This window comes from Macaca mulatta, chromosome 19, assembly GCF_049350105.2.
Source record: "Macaca mulatta isolate MMU2019108-1 chromosome 19, T2T-MMU8v2.0, whole genome shotgun sequence".
NCBI lineage: Eukaryota > Metazoa > Chordata > Mammalia > Primates > Cercopithecidae > Macaca > Macaca mulatta.
The window spans coordinates 69,755,667-69,774,644 of record NC_133424.1 but is presented as its reverse complement, the minus strand read 5'-3'; the positions used below and the strand labels follow the sequence as shown (position 1 = coordinate 69,774,644).

General features: G+C 45.7%; 1 protein-coding gene and 1 long non-coding RNA gene across 5 annotated transcripts; one reads left to right on the top strand and one right to left on the bottom strand.

Moving 5' to 3' along the window:
- Positions 1-13: 13 nt before the first annotated feature.
- On the top strand, positions 14-11,660 carry LOC144337121 (uncharacterized). The gene is made up of 2 exons (XR_013409750.1): positions 14-122; positions 8,427-11,660. It is a non-coding gene; the product is annotated as an uncharacterized LOC144337121 (long non-coding RNA).
- Positions 8,650-17,209, bottom strand: ZIK1 (zinc finger protein interacting with K protein 1). Of its 4 annotated transcripts, XM_077980055.1 has the most exons (5): positions 16,960-17,209; positions 16,336-16,374; positions 12,595-12,766; positions 12,375-12,501; positions 8,650-11,086 (listed from the first exon to the last, which is right to left on the bottom strand). In XM_077980055.1, exons 4-5 carry the CDS (start codon positions 12,406-12,408, stop codon positions 9,822-9,824), a joined length of 1,299 nt encoding a protein of 432 aa, XP_077836181.1. In that variant the 5' UTR covers positions 12,409-12,501; positions 12,595-12,766; positions 16,336-16,374; positions 16,960-17,209; the 3' UTR covers positions 8,650-9,821. The 4 variants fall into 4 exon arrangements, with proteins under 4 accessions (XP_077836181.1, XP_001094516.2, XP_014980557.2 ...); XM_001094516.5 differs by lacking the exon at positions 12,595-12,766; XM_015125071.3 differs by lacking the exon at positions 16,336-16,374.
- Between the last annotated feature and the right edge of the window lie 1,769 nt (positions 17,210-18,978).

The following is an 18,978-nucleotide window of genomic DNA, read 5'->3' as shown; positions in this document are numbered from 1 at the left end:
GGCTGGCAGAGCTTGCTCTTCTCCAGGACCTCAGGGAGGAATGGCCCCGTGCTGTGGAGGGGAAGCCTGAGAGGTGGTGTCTCCAGCCTCCTTGGACCAGGGAGAAGCTTCGCTGCTGTAAGGTACCATACAGAGATTTTTGGAGAGTATTGTGTACAACTAGTCACCTAGGTAGTCGGAGTCATTCAGATACAAAATGCCTCTATCCATGGTGAGAACCTAGTAAACATTACCTTCTTTCTCCACACATTTATGTAGAGTAGAACGTTAGAGTCAGCTTTGTGAATTTCATTATGCTCAGTAAGGAATGAGGGAAATAGAGTTTACACAGAGCCACGACAGGAATGATAAAACATCCGTTAGATCGCACCAAAGCAGGTGGACGAAAGTGGAATTCTGTCTCTGGTTCTCACAGAAAATGCCTCTCCTGCCTGTGTAATCAGTAAGTGTGTCTAATCCTGTAAGGAACAGTGTTTTATTCATATAATATTTCTTCCTGCATATTCTTAGATATGCTTCTTTTAGGATTGTAGCAACTTTCTAAACAAAAGAGCCACTTAGCATATGTCATTTTAAAGTAGAACAGTGTCTGTAGTGTTCACAGTTAGAGCACTTGTGCAAAGGGGACACCAGAATGCCAGAATAAAAGTTAGGGACACCTAGCTTCATCTCTTTGATGGAAAATTTTGATCATTGATACTGTTACTGCAGAGACAGTGCCTGCGAGGGGAGTTGAGATTATCTCAGAAAAACAGTTGTGAAATGAAAATTGCTGAAAGCCATTGTGTTAGGATTCTCCAGAGAAACACAGAACCAATAGGGTACATAGATGTACAAGAGGGGATTTATTATGGGAATTGGCTCATCCAGTTATGGAGACTAAGAAGTCCCAGGATATGCTTTTTGCAACCTGGTAAATCACGAAGTTGGGTGGTATTCAGTCTGCATCTGAAGGCCTGAAAACCAAGGGAGCCTATGGTGAAATTCCCAGTTGGAGGCTGAAGGCCTGAGAACGGGGTGAGGGTCATTCTTGTATGTTCCAGAGTCCAAAGGCCCAAGATTCAAGAACTTTAATGTTGGAAAGCAGAAGAAGATGGATGACCCAGGACAAGAAGAGAGTAACTTGCTCTTTCTCTGCCTTTTTGTTCTATTTTGGCTCTCAAAGCATTGGATGTTGCCCCCTAACACTGATGAGGCCAGATCTCCTTTACGTTGTCTACAGACTCAAATGCTAGTATCTTCCATAAACATTCTCACAGACACATCCTATATTAAGGTTTTCCCAACTATTTCGGTAGCCCTTAATGCAGGCAAGTTGGCACAAAACATTAAACATCACAACTATTAATAATCTTGTGGCTAGGCCGGGTGTGGTGGCTCATGCCTGTAATCCCAGCACTTTAGGAGACCGAGGCAGGCTGATCATGAGGGCAAGAGATCAAGACCAGCCTGGCCAACATGGTGAAGCCCCATCTCCACTAAAAATACAAAAATTAGCTGGGTGTGGTGGCACACACCTGTAGTCCCAGCTACTTGGGAGACTGAGGCAGGAGAATCGCTTGAACCCAGGAGGTGGAGATTGCAGTGAGCCGAGATCACGCCACTGCACTCCAGCCTGGTGACAGAGCGAGTCTCCGTCTCAGGAAAAAAAAAAAAAAAGAATATTGAACATAATTAATTGAACTGAACATAGACTTACTTTGCTTTTTTTAGTGCACTCATATATAAGTCTATGAGTACATTTGGCTTAACTCTGGAAAAGTTTACCCTGAAGACATGTAGAGCAGATAGCTTTTCAGTTGCTGAATTGAAGTCCTGTCTGAAAAGAAAGGGAGAAGGTCTGGCTCCAGCATGATTTCATATAGAAAGGTAGGTGGGGAGCTCTTCTGAGTGACTCCACAAAGGACTCATTTTGTCTGCATATTTGAGTGTCTAATGGTAATTTTTTTTTTTTTGAGGAAGAGTCTTGCTCTGTTGCCCAGGCTGGAGTGCAGTGGCAGGATCATATATTACTGCAGCCTCAAACTCTGGGGCTCCAGCGACATTTCTGTATCAGCTTCCTGAGTGTATGGGATTGCAGGCACTCACTACTGTGCCCAGCTAATTAAAAAAAAAAAATATATATATATATATATATATACACACACAGACAGGGTTCTTGATATGTTGCCCAGGCTGGTTTAAAACTCCTGGTCTCAAGTGATCCTCCCGCCTCAGCCTCCCAAGTAGCTGGGGCTACAGGTACACACAGCTCTTATGGCAATTTCTTAGGCTAATAGTCAAAATAGGGAAATAGTAAGCTTGAAAAGTGCCAGAAAAATCTGTATATCTACTTGTTTTTGTTGTTTAAGTAGATAAATTAACTAGGCTGCTCATGGAAATAACTGGCTTACCAAATTCAATTTGTTAACATGAATCTTCCTTGGGTTATACAAATACATACACAGCACAAACATTGCTAAATAAATATTTTAAACTGATTTACAAATTAGTTAATTTTAATTTTTTTTTGAGACAGAGTCTCACTCTGTCATCCAGGCTGGAGTGCAGTGGCACAATCTGAGCTCACTGTAGCTTTGAATTCCTGGGTTCAAGCAATCCTCCCACGTCAGCCTCCAGAGTAGCTGGAAACACAGGTGTGCACCTGTACCACTATGCCCCGATAATTTTTTGATTTTTTGTAGGGACGGGGTCTCACCATGTTGCTCAGGCTGGTAAAGTTTTAATAGATTATTTTTTAGAGCAGTTTTGGTTCATAGGAAAATTGAGCAAAAAATTACAGAGCTTCCACATATCCCTTGCCCCTATGCATGTTACAGCCTCTCCACTATAAACATTCCCCACTAGAATAGTATATTTGTTACAATTTATGGTACATTGGCATATAGTTATCATCCCAAATCTATAGTTTACATTAGGATTTACTCTAGCTGGACGTTATATGGGTTTTAACAAGTGTATAGTGACTTGTACACACCATGGTAGTTTCACAGAGTAGTTTCACTGCCCTAAAAGTCTTCCATGCTCCACCTGTTCATCCCTTCCTCCCTTAGCCCAAGCCCCTGGCAACCACTCACTTTTTACTGTCTCCATAGTTTTGCTTTTTCTGGAATGTCATATAGTTCAAATCACAGTATGTAGTCCTTTTAGTTTGGATCCTTTAATAGTCCATTTTTGTGCTGCTGAAAAAGACATACCCAAGACTGGGCAATTCACAAAGGAAAGAGGTTTAATGGAGAACTCACAGTTCCACATGGCTGGGGAAGCCTCACACTTAATGAAGGCAAGGAGGAGCAAGTCATATCCTAGGTGGATGGCAGCAGGCAAAGAGAATAAGCTTGTGCAGGTAAACTCCTGTTTTTAAAGACATCAGATCTCGTGAGACTAATTTACTGTCATGAGAACAGCGGGGGAAAAACCCACCCCTATAATTCAGTCACCTCCCACTGGGTTCCTCCCATGACATGTAGGAGTTACAATTCAAGATGAGATTTGAGTAGGGACACAGCCGAACCATATCAGATCCCTTCACTTAGAAATATGTATTTAAGGCCGGGCGCGGTGGCTCAAGCCTGTAATCTCAGCACTTTGGGAGGCCGAGATGGGCGGATCACAAGGTCAGGAGATCGAGAGACGATCCCGGCTAACACGGTGAAACCCCGTCTCTACTAAAAAATACAAAAAAATAGCCGGGCGAGGTGGCGGGCGCCTGTAGTCCCAGCTACTCGGGAGGCTGAGGCAGGAGAATGGCGTAAACCCGGGAGGCGGAGCTTGCAGTGAGCTGAGATCCGGCCACTGCACTCCAGCCTGGGTGACAGAGCAAGACTCCGTCTCAAAAAAAAAAAAAAAAAAAAGAAATATGTATTTAAGATTCTTCCACATCTTTTATTATTTATTTTAATGTGGAAAAATATACCATTTTCTAGATGTACCACACTTATCTATTCACTTACTGAAGGACATTTTGGTTGCTACCAAATTTTGCCAATTATGAACAAAGGTGCTATAAATATTCATGTACAAGATTTTGTGTGGACATAAGTGTTTAACTCATTTGAGTAAAACCAAGAAGCACTATTACTGGATCTATGGTAATTGTTTTGGCATTGTTTCACATTTCAAATCAGTTGAGAAACTTTCTCAGATGTCTTAGAGGAAGCAGAAACAAAGTGCTTCTTCCTTTTTTCCTTTTTCAATAATCTCTAAGCCTCCAGATGTCTGTGAATGTCACCCTGTGAATAGACACACATATACACACAACACAGTCACACACTGCGTAAGTGTGTTACTATTGCACACCTATCTGCAGGACCAGAGTTCAATTACCCATTTCCTTAATATCTAGTGCACAGGAATATGGAGAAAGGGTCAGCATATTAAATGACATCAGAGAGACACAAAACAAAACAAAAACACACACCATTCCAGAATGTGGCAAATTCTGGACAAATGTCTCATCAACTTCAAGAATAATAATAAAAAGTGGTAGCTATATATTATTATAGACTCACCAGATGAAACTATTAATAGCCATATAGATTCATTTTGGATCTGATTGCAATGAATTTGTCTTAAAAATCAATTTTGGAGACAATTCGAGGCAACTGAGCACTGATGATATATTTTATGATGCCTTAAATAATGATTGATAAAGTTATAGGAATTATGAAAGAGCTCTTATGCTTGGAAATGCATTCTGAAGAGATGCAGCATTGAATGACAAGATGTGGGAATTGTAAGTAAAATAATTATGTGTGAAAAGAGTTGAAACAAGAACAGCTACTAAATGATAAGTAATATGGACGATTTAGGAAGGTTTCATAGTGCTTCTGAACATAGTCTTTTCCATTTGTGTATATACTTGAAAATATCCATTAGAAGAGGAAAAATATGTTTTTGTACCCATTACTTGTTAAGAGGGATGGACTAAAAAGGGCAGGTGGAAACTTATAGTTTCAGGGGTTTAAGTACGTATTAACATAGGAATTGTGTACTTTAAATATGCAGAACTTAAGACAACTAGATTTCACTTAAGCCACTTGTAAAAACACAAGTAATAAATATTCAAAAGTTGTCACTTCCTAATCATTTTACTGTTTTACTCTTTTTTTTTTTTTTTTGAGACTGAGTCTCGCTCTGTCGCCCAGGCTGGAGTGCTGTGGCCGGATCTCAGCTCACTGCAAGCTCCGCCTCCCGGGTTCCCGCCATTCTCCTGCCTCAGCCTCCCGAGTAGCTGGGACTACAGGCGCCCGCCACCTCGGCCGGCTAGTTTTTTGTATTTTTTAGTAGAGACGGGGTTTCACTGTGTTAGCCAGGATGGTCTCGATCTCCTGACCTCGTGATCCGCCCGTCTCGGCCTCCCAAAGTGCTGGGATTACAGGCTTGAGCCACCGCGCCCGGCCTGTTTTACTCTTATATATACATTGTTCTATAGTGAGCAGGCCTATTCCAAAGGCCAACGAAGGTGAAAGGCCAAAGAAGGAGAAAGAGGCTAAGAAATTGTTTTCAGCCGGGCGCGGTGGCTCAAGCCTGTAATCCCAGCACTTTGGGAGGCCGAGACGGGCGGATCACGAGATCAGGAGATCGAGACCATCCTGGCTAACACGGTGAAACCCCGTCTCTACTAAAAAATACAAAAAAACTAGCCGGGCGAGGTGGTGGGCGCCTGTAGTGCCAGCTACTTGGGAGGCTGAGGCAGGAGAATGGCGTAAACCCGGGAGGCAGAGCTTGCAGTGAGCTGAGATCCGGCTACTGCACTCCAGCCTGGGGGACAGAGCGAGACTCCGTCTCAAAAAAAAAAAAAAAAAAAAAAAAAAAAAGAAATTGTTTTCAGAAATATTTCATAGGGAATCATGAACAGAAGTGATGTCTTGTGCAGCTGTGAGACAATGGATCCCTGTATCCGCCCTCCAGAAAGCAGTATCCTTTACATCCTTTTTAGGACTCTTTTTATAGTGGTCAACAAGGCTGGAGGTTTTTTTGTTTTGTTTTGTTTTGTTTTTGAGACGGAGTTTCACCTCTGTTGTCTGTTGCCAGGCTGGAGTGCAATAGCATGATCTTGGCTCACGGCAACCTCCACCTCCTGGGTTCAAGTGATTCTCCTGACTCAGCCTCCCCAGTAGCTGGGATCACAGGCACAGTAGCTGTGGGCCACCACAACTGGCTAATTTTTGTACTTTTAGTAGAGATGGGGTTTCACCATTTAGTAGAGATGGAGGCCAGGATGGTCTCCATCTCCTGATCTTGTGATCCACCCACCTTGGCCTCCCAAAGTGTTGGGATTACAGGCGTGAGCCAACACGCCTGGCCTGGAGTTTTTAGGGTAAAACGTGAAGCTGCTGACATCTTCAGACTTTCTTGCCAAGACTCATGACCACTGGGGGAGAAAAGCATTTTGATGATACCTATGCTACTGCTTCAGAACATAGGTGACTATGACATCTTCACTTCAAGAGGGCATCAGTCTTGCCACACCACAGGCTGTATGTTCCTACATACATGTTCTTGGGGTTATCTGTGGCTACTGTATCGGCATGGTGAAAATAGAATACAATGGTGTGACACTACCCACTTCTTCTCAATTCATATTCAATGACATTATTTTGACAACTTATAATTGGCCATGGTGGGAGAATTTTACCAGGGAAATTGGCAAATATTAAAAGCCAGGGCTTATTTGTTTCATTGAATGGTTAGACCTAAGAAAGTGAAGGAGAATTTGTAAATGAAGGTAGTGTTTCAGGTATATAGTGTCTGAGGTTTTTTTTTGGTTTGTTTTTGTTTTTGTTTTTTGAGATGGAGTCTCGGTCTGTCACCCAGGCTGGAGTGCAATGGCACAATCTCAGCTCACTGCAACGTCCACCTCGCAGGTTCAAGTGATTCTCCTGCCTCAGCACCCTAGTAGCTGGGATTACAGGCATGCGCCACCACACCCGGCTAATTTTGTAATTTTAGTAGAGACGGGGTTTATCCATGTTGGTCAGGCTGGTCTCGAACTCCCAACCTCAGGTGATCCACCCGCCTCAGCCTCCCAAAGTGCTGGGATTACAGGCGTGAGCCACTGTGCCCAGCTGAGGTTGTTACACTGTGAATAGAATAGACCAAAAAATTGAGAAAGTATTTTCCCAGTATTTGAAAACAATTTTATCATTTAGCAAAGAAGTGCATCACATTACTGAAGAGTGAGTAAAGTTCCAACATGTCTTTGTTATACATGTCTATTTATTAATGAAAAAGAAAATATCACCAACATCCATTTAAAAATAAGCAAAAGACATTAATAAACATTCTTCCAAAGAGGATATACAGGTGGCAACTTGACACAAGATGTTCAAGTGTTCAATACCATAAAATACCAGAAAAATGCAATAAAATCACAGAGAGATGCTATTATACAGCTTAAAACAACTAAAATTAAAATGACTAACTATACCAAGCATGGCAAGAATGTAGAGAAATGGGAAGCTTCACATACTATTGATGGGAATGCAGATGGTAGAGTCAGGTTATAGTCTGGTCGTGTCTTTAAAAGTGAAGCATTCACATACACTGTACTGCTAACACAGGAGAAATAAAGCACTTCTGCATATTAAGAATTATATGCCTATGTTCATAGTAGCATTATTTGCAACAGCCCAAAACTGGAAAGCATCCAGCTGTTTATCCAAATTTTGACATAGCCACAGAATATTTCTCAGCAATACAAATGAACTATTCACATAAGCAATACTGGTAAATCTTAAAAATAATTGTGCATCGGCTGGCACAGTGGCTCATGCCTGTAATCCCAGCACTTTGGGAGGCCAAGGTTGGTGGATCACAAGGTCAAAAGATCGAGACCATCCTGGCCAACATGGTGAAACAACATTTCTACTAAAAATACAAAAATTAGTTGGGCATGGTGGCGCATGCCTGTAGTCCCAGCTTCTCAGGGGGCTGAGGCAGGAGAATCGCTGGAACCCAGGAGGCAGAGGTTGGAGACAGCCAAGATCGCGCCACTGCATTCCAGCCTAGTGACGGAGTGAGACTCCATCTCAAAAAAAAAAAAAAAAAAAAAAAAAATTGTGCATCATCAGGAAAAATGTAGTATTTTATGATTCAATTCACATAAAATCCTAGAAAACACAAACTATTCTCCTGTAGGGAAAGTAAATGACGGGACTCCTGAAGGCCTGGAAAGTGCACGCAGAGATTGTAAAACAACAAAAGGTGAATCAGGAATATGTTCATGATCATGATTATGATGGTTTCACAGGCTTATATGACAAACTCTTCAAATTATACACCATAAATGGATGTAAACTATGGCACATCACTTATACATCAAGAAAGTTTGTAAAACATGTTTCAAAGTAAAGTATCTGATCTTCCACCTTTCAAAAACCAGAATGCCTTGCAATCTCATGTTGACCGCACTCTCTCTTCAGGCCTGGGGAAGGGCAACCATGCGTCCCTCCGTGCAGGAAATGTTGGCAAGCAATGAAGGCTGTGGCAATTTGAGACAACAGCAACACTGGTGGAAATCACAAGACCTATCAATATATCCCTGGCCTATAGGACTTCTATTATCTTTATCCTCCTTTTTCTACCTCTACAGCAATGAACTTGAGGTGAACAACCTAGAAAGTCAACAATTAAAAACAAAACAAACAAACAAACAAAAAAACCTTTATTTTTGCTGACAATAACCTAAGTTATTGGACATACAGAGATTTCTAGGTCCTATGACTGCTCGAAGCCAGTCACGGAAAGATTTGTAAATGTACTTTTACAAGAGGCACATTCCAACTAGTTTGCTACAGTACACAGAGTACAGTATTTCTGTACCAATTACAGTTCATACGTGACTCCCGTTGTCTTCTGAGCGACATCAGCCTATGGAATGTTTGATATCAGGGCATGTCTCCTTATAGAACCCCATGAAAATCTCAACAGCGCTGGGCATCATATGACATCCTCTGGAAACAATGGAATAAAATTGTCCTATTCCCTGAAGCACAGGTGCTTGTCATAACAGCTGGCCTCTCCTCAGGATGACCTCTAGTCTCACAGAAAGAATAGGGATCCAGGCCACAAAGAATAGCCAAAACCTTGCACTGTTTCCTAGATTTTAGGTAGCAAAGCAAGTAGGACCAAAACCAGAATGAGAATTACTCCGTCATCTTACTTCTCCTGCAGAGGCCCACAAAAGCTGTCCATTCCTTCATATAGAGTTGAAGTCTGTTTCCCAGCCACCCCACACAGTAAACAAAACCCCAAGACTACAAGTAGATTCAAATATAAGGCTTTTATTAGTGCACAAACTGGAGCAATGTGAGGCAGCCATTCACCAGGTGGTGACTTGGAGGCTAGAAGAATGACCAGGTGTCATGTGAGACCAAGAATTTACATAAAGGGAATCCTTGCACATAAGCGTCCAGCAGAACCAAGGCTGGGCCCTCCTGACCAAAACTGGGTCACATGTATGCTGTGATCTGTCAGAAAAAAGAATGAATTTTCTCTAAAGGCTTAGATTGCTCAAGATTTCCTCCAAAGACTAAGAGAACACACAAATGTCTGCCTTGCCTTAGCACATCAGTGTGACCAATGCCCACTGTGCAAGGTGGCAGAGGGTAGATGGTTTCTACCAGACAAACAAGGAAGAATGAGTTTCAACTTTAGGCAGATGGCTCCCTCACAAAGGCCCTCTACTGCTACAGTACTACAGAGACAGCACATTCCCTGTAGGTCTAAGGCTCTACTTAAGTGTGGACTTTCAGGAGCTAAATGATGATAGATCTTGAGTTGAAGGCGCTTCCACATTTGCTGCATTCATGAGGCCTCTATGTGTTATGGCATTTTTGGTGATGTATGAGGCTGGAGCACTGGCTAAAGGAATTCCCACATTTGTCACACTCATAAGGCCTTTCTCCAGTGTGAACCACTTGGTGTTGAATGAGGCCTGACTTTTGGCTAAAGGACTTTCCACACTGGCCACACTCATAAGGCCTTGCTCCAGTATGAATTCTCCGGTGTTGAATAAGGATGGAGCTTTGACTAAAGGATTTCCCACATTCACTACACTTATAAGGCCTTTCTCCAGTGTGAACTCTCTGGTGTTTAATGAGGGTAGCTTTTTGACTAAAGGATTTCCCACACTGGCCACACTCATAAGGCTTTGCTCCAGTGTGAATTCTTCGGTGTTGATTAAGAATGGCACTTTGACTAAAGGAATTCCCACATTCACCACACTTATAAGGCCTTTCTCCAGTGTGAACTCTTTGGTGTTTAACAAGGGTGGCTTTTTGGCTAAAGGACTTCCCACACTGGCTGCACTCATAAGGCCTTGCTCCAGTGTGTATTTTCTGGTGGTCAACAAGGCTGGAGTTTTGTCTAAATAATTTTCCACATTCGCTGCACTCATAAGGCCTTTCTCCGGTGTGGATTCTCCGATGGTCATTCAGGTGGGAGGTTTGGCTAAAGAATTTTCCACATTCACTGCACTCCCAAGGCCTTTCTCCAGTATGGACTCTCTGGTGCTGAACAAGTGAGTACTTGCCCCGGAAGGCTTTCCCACATTTGCTACACTCATAAAGCTTTTTTCCAGTGTAGACTCTTGGATGATGAACAGGAGTGTGTTTGTGCCTGGAAGCCTTCCCACATTCACGTGACTTGTAATGACTTTTTTGACTGCAAACGTCCTCCCCACATTCAGTAATTGTGTTGGGTTTCTTGCCTCCAGGAAAGACCAGGGACCTCAGAAGCCCCAACATGGCTGGGAGGTCCTTTCCAACCTCCCATTTGCGAAAGGGCTTCAATGACATACGGAATAGGCAGCGCTTCACATATGAGGCTCTGTCCATGTCCCTCTTCAAGGATTTCTTTGCACTGTGATGCTTCTGGTGCTGGTGATGGTTTGTACATTCTCCAACCAAGTATGGTTTCTGCCCAGGGAGATCAGCCAAATGCAGAATATCTTTCAGGACTGGGACACACATCTCACAGGATTGAGTCTTCTGTGTGGATGAACCTGCCTTTGACTGTGATACTCTTACAGAAACATTCTGCTCAGAAGGTGTCTCTTCATCCTCTGTTCCATGGCCACAACCTGAAAGCAGAGAACTGCTGATGAAATATATATTGACTATGCTGAGAGCAGGAAGCCCCATTATACACATACCAAAGGAATGATTCACCAGGTTTGTTTTGAGGATAATGGAGCTGAGGGCAGGTTGAGGAAGGGGTTGCTTTGCAATACTGGATCTCTGAAGATCACAGAATGAGGGAGGCCTCACCAAATAAAGGACACAAGGATGGGATGGAGGACAGGGAATGGCATTGTCTTCAAACCATTCCTCTACCAACAGCCTCAAAAGTTATCCTTGAGTAGCCTTCCAATTCCTAAAACTCACCACATAGTGTTCAGGAGGACTTTGTCTGCTGGTGACACCTGCATGCTGTGCAGAAGGTTGACTGTGCCCAAGCCCAGGAAAATACAATTGAAACTGAGTAGCAAGTCATATGATCACATATCTTCATGTAATCATATATACATACTTCACAAGACATTATGTTTGTGTCAATGTTGGAAAACATTGCAGAGGGAGCAGTGCAGAGGAGCAGATGATGCATGAAGATCAGAAAGGTGGAGGTAGCCAGGTGCTAGAAGTCATAGATAAAAATAATAAGACAGAAAAGTGTCAAGTACAGGGAAGAAAATATAGAAATAAGGTTTGGCCAGTGGCATGTGCACCCAAACAGTGGTGAAGACAGGACAGGCTCCTTATGTGACCTGAAAACAGCCTGGATATCATGCCCCCAACCAGCTGCCAGTCAACAAGCCCAGGCCTTCTCTGAGACCATGTTCACCCTTTAAAGCAACCAGGTTTCTCCGCACACCCTCAGTTGTCTAGCTGTGTGGGACCTTCATGAAGCTAAGTCCTACCAGAAAGACAGAACATGTGAGTCATCAGCACTGATGCAGAACGACTCAGCACAAAACAGCCCATGGGAAAGAAAGTTATTACGATTAAACAAACTAGAAGGAGTGAGTAAGAAGAGCCCACTGTCCCCATAAGTATAGACCATGACAATGACTACAATCATGACACAGGTAGCCACAAGAAAATGTCAGCTAGCAGATGGGGGTGCAGGGAACTTGGGACACAAGGTGTCATGGATCTGAACACAGACACCCAGCCAAGAAGAAAGCAAGCAAGAGAGATCCATTCGGCTGACTGAAGAACACCCACTTCCCAGACAACTGGGCAGCAGGTGTTAGGGCTGCTCAGGCAGTGCACAGTGCTGGCTCCCATAGCACATATCCCAAGAGAATGGGGAAGTCAGCAAAAGAGCACAGACAGACCAAGACACTGGAGTTGGTGTTAGGGCCTTACCCAGTGAGGCTACAAGGGCAAAGTTCTCCAGCATCACTTCAAGGTACAGGCGTCTCTGAGCCTCATCAAGAAGTCCCCACTCTTCCTGTGAGAAGTAAATGGCGATGTCCTCAAAGGTCACACAGCCCTGTCATGATGGGGACAGGTCACTCCACAATCAACGCCTCCACATCAAGTTCATCCACCCACTCATTCATCCCCACCTTAAGAAAATACACACCCTGGTGACACAGATGTCCACTCTCTCTTCACGGTCCAGTGATCACTGTATCCTTCTACAGTACCAACCAGGAGGTGGGCAGGATGCACCACATCGAAACTTTGGGCCCAGTATGTAGGGGTGTATCCCTTCTTGTCAGGCAGTTCCCCAAGAATCTTTCAGATAGTGCCTCCTAGACACAATCAAATGTGGGTTCACCTTTCACCCTTCAGTCCTCAATGCCAGGGGCCTGGGTCCTTCAGTTCACACTCCCTCTCCATGTGCACATCATTCTTTGAACCATTCTCGCTCAGTCTCACTCCCATAGCCACCTCAACCCTTCTGCCCACCAAATTGAGACAGCATTCAGTGCTACACAGACCTCTGATGGTTCCTACTGTCATAGACAGCCCCCATCCTGCTCTGAAGGGCTATCTTCCTGACTCTGTTCCTTGCTTCAACCTCAGCCACCAAGAATCACTGATGTCAGACACTGATGACCGTCCTCCACTTGTGCTGCACTTGATGTCCCCTCTTCAGTCAACAACCTTCCTCTCACCTCTTAACCTTCTTTCAAAATCAGTGCCCTTGTTGGCACAGACTCTCAGTGGCTCTCTACCTCCAACCTAATGACTCATACAGATGAACACTTGTACTACTAAACTTATTCAACTGCTTGACTGACACCTTCCCCAGACACATCAAGGGTCACAACAAATTCCTGGTGAGGTTTTACCATGGTGAATAAGCACTAGTCCTAGTGTTTTCATCAGTTTGGGCTGCTAGCATAATACCACAAACTGGGTGGCTTATCAACAACAGAAATTTATTTCTCAGAGATCTGCAGGCGGGAAGCCTGAGATCAGAGTGCCAGCATGGTCAGGTTCTGGTGTGGGCTCTTTCCAGGTTGTAGACTGCTGATTTCGTATATCCTCACTTGGTGGAAAGAGCACTAGGTAGTAGCTCTCTGGCCTCTTTGTTTAAGAGCACTCACTAATCCCATTCATTAGGGCTTCACCCTCATGACCTAATTATCTCCCAAAGGCCCAACCTCCAAATACCATCACACTGGAATTAGCGTTTAAGGATATGAATTTTGCAGGGACACAATCCACTGTACCTGGCTTCAGTATCATCTTCCACCAATTATTTCTTTGTCTCCATGTCTGTCTTATGTCCTCAATGCCTTGGAAGCCTTGACCACTTACCAGATGATATGATTTGGCTGTGTCCCCACCCAAATCTCATCTTGAATTGTAGCTCCCACAATTCCCACATCATGGGAGGGACCTGGTGGGAGGTAATCAAATCATGGGGGCAGGTCTTTCCCATACTGCTCTCATGATAGTAAATAAGTCTCACAAGATTTGATGGTTTTATAAGGGGGGAGTTCCCCTGAACAAATTCTCTCGTCTGCTGCCATGCAAGACGAGCCTTTCGCCCTCCACCATGATTGCGAGGCCTTCCCAGCCACGTGGAATCATGAGTCCATTAAACCTCTTTTTCCTTACAAATTACCTAGTCTCGAGCACATCTTTATCAGCAGCATGAAAATGGACTAATAGGCCGGGCGTGGTGGCTCAAGCCTGTAATCCCAGCACTTTGGGAGGCCGAGACGGGCGGATCACGAGGTCAGCAGATCGAGACCATCCTGGCTAACCCGGTGAAACCCCGTCTCTACTAAAAAATACAAACTAGCCGGGCAAGGCGGGTGCCTGTAGTCCCAGCTACTCGGGAGGCTGAGGCAGGAGAATGGCGTAAACCTGGGAGGCGGAGCTTGCAGTGAGCTGAGATCCGGCCACTGCACTCCAGCCTGGGCGACAGAGCGAGACTCCGTCTCAAAAAAAAAAAAAAAAAAAAAGAAAATGGACTAATATAGTAAATCAGTATGAGTAAAGTGGGGCTCTGCTGTAAAGATAACTGAAAATGTGGAAGTGATTTTGGAACTGGGTAACAGGCAGAGGTTGGAACAGTTTGGAGGGCTGAGAAGAAGATAGGAAAATGTGGGAAAGTCTGGAACTTCCTAGAGACTTGTCTTTATCAGCAGCGTGAAAACAGACTAATATACCAGATTATCCACTTTCCTACAATCTTCCCATGACCACTTTTCTTCCACAACTGTTTGTGATGTTCACCACCTCTACCACGTGTCCAAGCACGAGACACAGTCATAGCCCTGACCTTTCCTTTTCTGTTTTTGTTTGTTTGTTTGTTTTTTGGTTTTTTTTTTTGAGATGGAGTCTCACTCTGTCACCCAGGCTGGAGTGCAGTGGTGTGATCTTGGCTCACTGCAACCTCCACCTCCCAGGCTCAAGCAATTCTGCCTCAGCCTCCGTAGTAGCTGGGATTACAGGTGCCCGCCACCATGCCTGGCAAATTTTTTTATTTTTAGTGGAGACACAGTTTCACCATGTTGGCCAAGCTGGTCTGGAACTCCTGACCTCAAGTGATTTGCCTGCCTTGGCCTCCCAAAGTGCTGAAATTACAGGTGTGAGCCACCACGCCCAGCCCTTTCCTGGGTTATTAATAGCATTACCTTCATGACCAGGATTACCCACTCCTAATTGTGACCCACAGCTACTCTGGGCCAAACGCTGGCCACCACCTTTTGGATTTCTCTGTCTTAAACCGCTTCTAGAATTCCAGATGTACATGGACAGCTACTCACTTGATGTCTCCATATATCATTCTTTGGAACATCTCAGACTATGATAATAGCTAAAGACAGAACTCCTGTTATCCTTAATGAAAATTAATTGGCTGGGCATGGTGGCTCACGCCTGTAATCCCAGCACTTTGGGAGGCCAAGACGAGTGGATCACCTGAGGTCAGGAGTTCGAGACCAGCCTGGTCAACATGGTGAAACCCTGTCTCTACTAAAAAAAAAAAAAAGAAAAAAAAGGTCATGGTACTATGTGTCTGTAGTCCCAACCACTCAGGAGGCTGAGGCAGGAGGATTGCTTGAACCTGGGAGGTGGAGGTTGCAATGAGCTGAGATCGAGCCACTGCTCGATCTGAGTGACAAAGTGAGACTCTGTCTAAAAATAAAATAAAATAAAAATAAAATCAATCCTATTACATGCTATTTGATGGAGCTTCCATCCTCCCAGATGCTAAACTCAAAACGCCTGGAGTAATGCTTGACTACTATCTCTTACCCTCAAAATCTGAAAATGCAAGCAGGCCTAATTAAAAATCCGACCCAGAATCCAGCCACTTCTTCTACCTTCACAGCCACCACATTGGTGAAGCCACTATCAAAACTCACCTTGGCCACTGCAGTAGCCTCCTCCCTGGTTGCCTCCATCACACCCACAGAGTATTCTCTATGCTGCATTAACAGTGAACCTGATGAGACCAGTGTCAGATAACCTCCCTCCTCTTCTCTAAACCTCCCATTGTTCCCATCACCTCCAGATAAAAACACCCAATTTCTCAGAGCCATTCCAGACCTGAGTCCTGCCCTGCTGCTCTGAGTTCCCATGAGAAAGAAAGGAGAGTTGGGTTCCCCTGAACCAGCTCAGCTTCACTGCCAACTTTACATATTATTGTACCTAGGCAGGACAACCTTTCACACCTCATTCCATTGTCTGCCAGCAATAAGAACTTCTACAAATAACCACCAGTCTAGAATCAGGATGTCAAGCTTGGGGTTTGTGAAGAGTCCTTAGGTCAAAGAACTGGATGGTGGCAAAAAAGATATATGAAGAAACTCCAGGATGGGGCCAGGACCAGTGAGGGCCTGGGACACCCTCCACTCACCTTTGTGAGGTCCATATGTGTTTCTGGAGACACAGTCACCTGTGGAAAGCCAAAGATCATGAAAGGCAGGTGACCATACAGGGCTCTACTGATTCAGGCTTCCCTGGATTCCTGACCAGGACAGAGCCAGATGGACTGATGATGTCTGCATTATTTCTGAGCCTCAGCTTTCCAGTCCTCAGTGCTACCTCTTAGCAACTGTGGGACCTTGCACAAGAACCCAATCTCCCTGTGATTCTGTGTTATTCCATTCTGTTCTAGTCTAACTCCATGAGGTTTTTGGAAAACTTTGAAAGACCTAACTCAGACCATACGCCGCTTCTGTACACAACCCTCCACAGCTCCTAGCATCCTAAGAATTGAGGGAAAACTCCTCACTTTGGCACTCCAGGTATGAACCTTCTTCACTCCATCTCCAACAGTTTAGAAACGCCGGTCCCTTTGCCTGTCACCTTCTTCCATGCCTCATCACCCAAGTTCTGGAAATAGGGACTCCACCCACGAGCCCCCACTGTACTGGACATGAGGATCTCGACCCTAGCGACCCAAGAAGGCACCCCTTACTGGGCTTTAGAATTTGAGTGAGGATGAAGGAGGGTGAGGTCCAGTGGACGCAGCGCTCACCTGAGTCGGGGCCCTCAGCGCAGCCGCAGCCATCGGAGTCTGGGCAGAGCGGGGCCGGGACCTGACAACGACGGGCGCAGGGACCTGGGCAAAGCCGTCAACCCCGCCGCCGCCGACCCTTAGACCCCCGACTGTTCAGCGGGAGGACCCCTCCCCTCGCGCCTTCCGACTCTCTCGCCAAACAAAGCGCTCCCAAAGCTCTGACGGTCTGGATGCACCCAAGCGCTGCAAAAATGACCGCCACTTAAGTGATACAGGAAGTACCTCCCCGACCTATTGGTCCCAAAGCGGAAACGACCCTTTTCTCAGCGCGGATTGGCTCAGCATCTCTGCGGCTGGAGCCAAAACCTTCTGGGTAATGTAGTCCCGTCGGTACCCAGGGCGCAGGGAAGGATGCTGCGGCCCAGAGTCACCTCAAACAAAAGCCAAGCGGCCGCGCTGGGGGCGCAGGGAGATGGCGTCGCCACAGTCCAGGAGAGGGCTGGGCCTTGTCGCTCCTTAAACGGGCCGCTGGTCCATTTCTGTGGTCCCGTCGCGGCTGAGCGCCCACGTGGTTAGAGGCATTGATTCAGGCTCGGGAAGCTGAGGCCGGATCCACAGGTGTTTGACGCTCCTGCGGGAGCGAAGGAGCTTCGTCCCCCTCCCCTGCGGGGTCAAGGCGTTGGAGGCCGTGCCAGGGCCGAGGATGTTCTGTGAAAGACAGGAGCGATCTAGGTGTGGCACTGTGGGCAGGTGTTCCGGGAGGCCACGTGGGGGCCGCGCACGCACTACTCCTGCTCTGAGCCCCTTGACTGTCCCTAGATGAGGGAGGCGGGGCTGAGACGTCCCATAGGAAGGGGTCCTGGGCAGCTCTCCCCCGGGGACTTCTTCTCTTGGGGAGGCCCCGGAGCGGCCGAGGAAAGTGCCTCTGCTTCCCTGAGTCCCCTCCAGGGTCTGGGAGCCGCTCCTGCGTTTTCTGACGCCCCCTTCACCGCCCCTTGGCTGAGAACTGGGTCCAGATGAGCCTTGGACCCCACTGAAGACATCGTCTACCTCATCTCCCACACCTGCTAGGACCATCTCTGTCCGCCCTCAGGGCAGTAGGGAGGTAGGCGGGTTCCCAAGGCACCCCACGCGGTGGCCTACAGTGGTAGGAACAAAGCCTCTGGAGCTCAAGAATGGGATTTAGTCCCCGGGGGGAAATCCATGCTCTGCCTTACAGCAGCTGACTCGGCCTATAGGGATACTCTTAATGGCCTCCACGAAGGTGCAGGTATAACGGCTGGACCAGTCTCATCTGGCCATCCTCTGTTGGTAACAGAATGTCTAGTTATTTTGCAGGCACAGAGCTGAAGAGAGTTGCAAGTTACACAGCTAGAGAATGTGCAGAAAAGAAAAATGTCAGGCCCAGCGCGGTGTCTCATGCCTGTAATCCAAGCACACTGGGATGCTGAGGTGGAAGGATCACTTGGGCAACATAGCCAGACCCCGTCTCTACAAAAAATAAAAAATTACCCGGGTGTGGTGGTGCACCTGTAATCCTAGCTACTCAGAATGCTGAGGTGGGAGGATCACTTGAGCCCGGGAGATCGTGGTTACAGTGAGTTATGATTATGCCACTGCAGTCCAGCCTGAGCAACGGAGCCAGACCCTGTCTCGATAAATAAATAAATAAATAAATAAATAAATAAATAAAATGAAAAGAAAAGAAAACATTGACCCAACACCTGGAACTGAAGTCTCACCTACCAGACTCCACCCTGCCACCACCAGGAAACCAAAATCCCGGGCTATGGCCGGAACCCAAGTGTTGAAACACTTCTGAAAGCAAGGGGTCTGTTGTCTCCGACTCTTGGGTGATAACACCCCTGTCCCCGCCTTGCCATCAATAGATTTGTTTGAAGTCCTTCCAATCAAAATCCACCCTTCCAGTGCTTACCAACCTGTCCTTCCTAATCCTTAAAAGCTGCCCCAAACCCTATACTGGGGAGATGCATTTGACCTGGACTCCTGTCTTCTTGTTTGTGGATTTGCAATAAA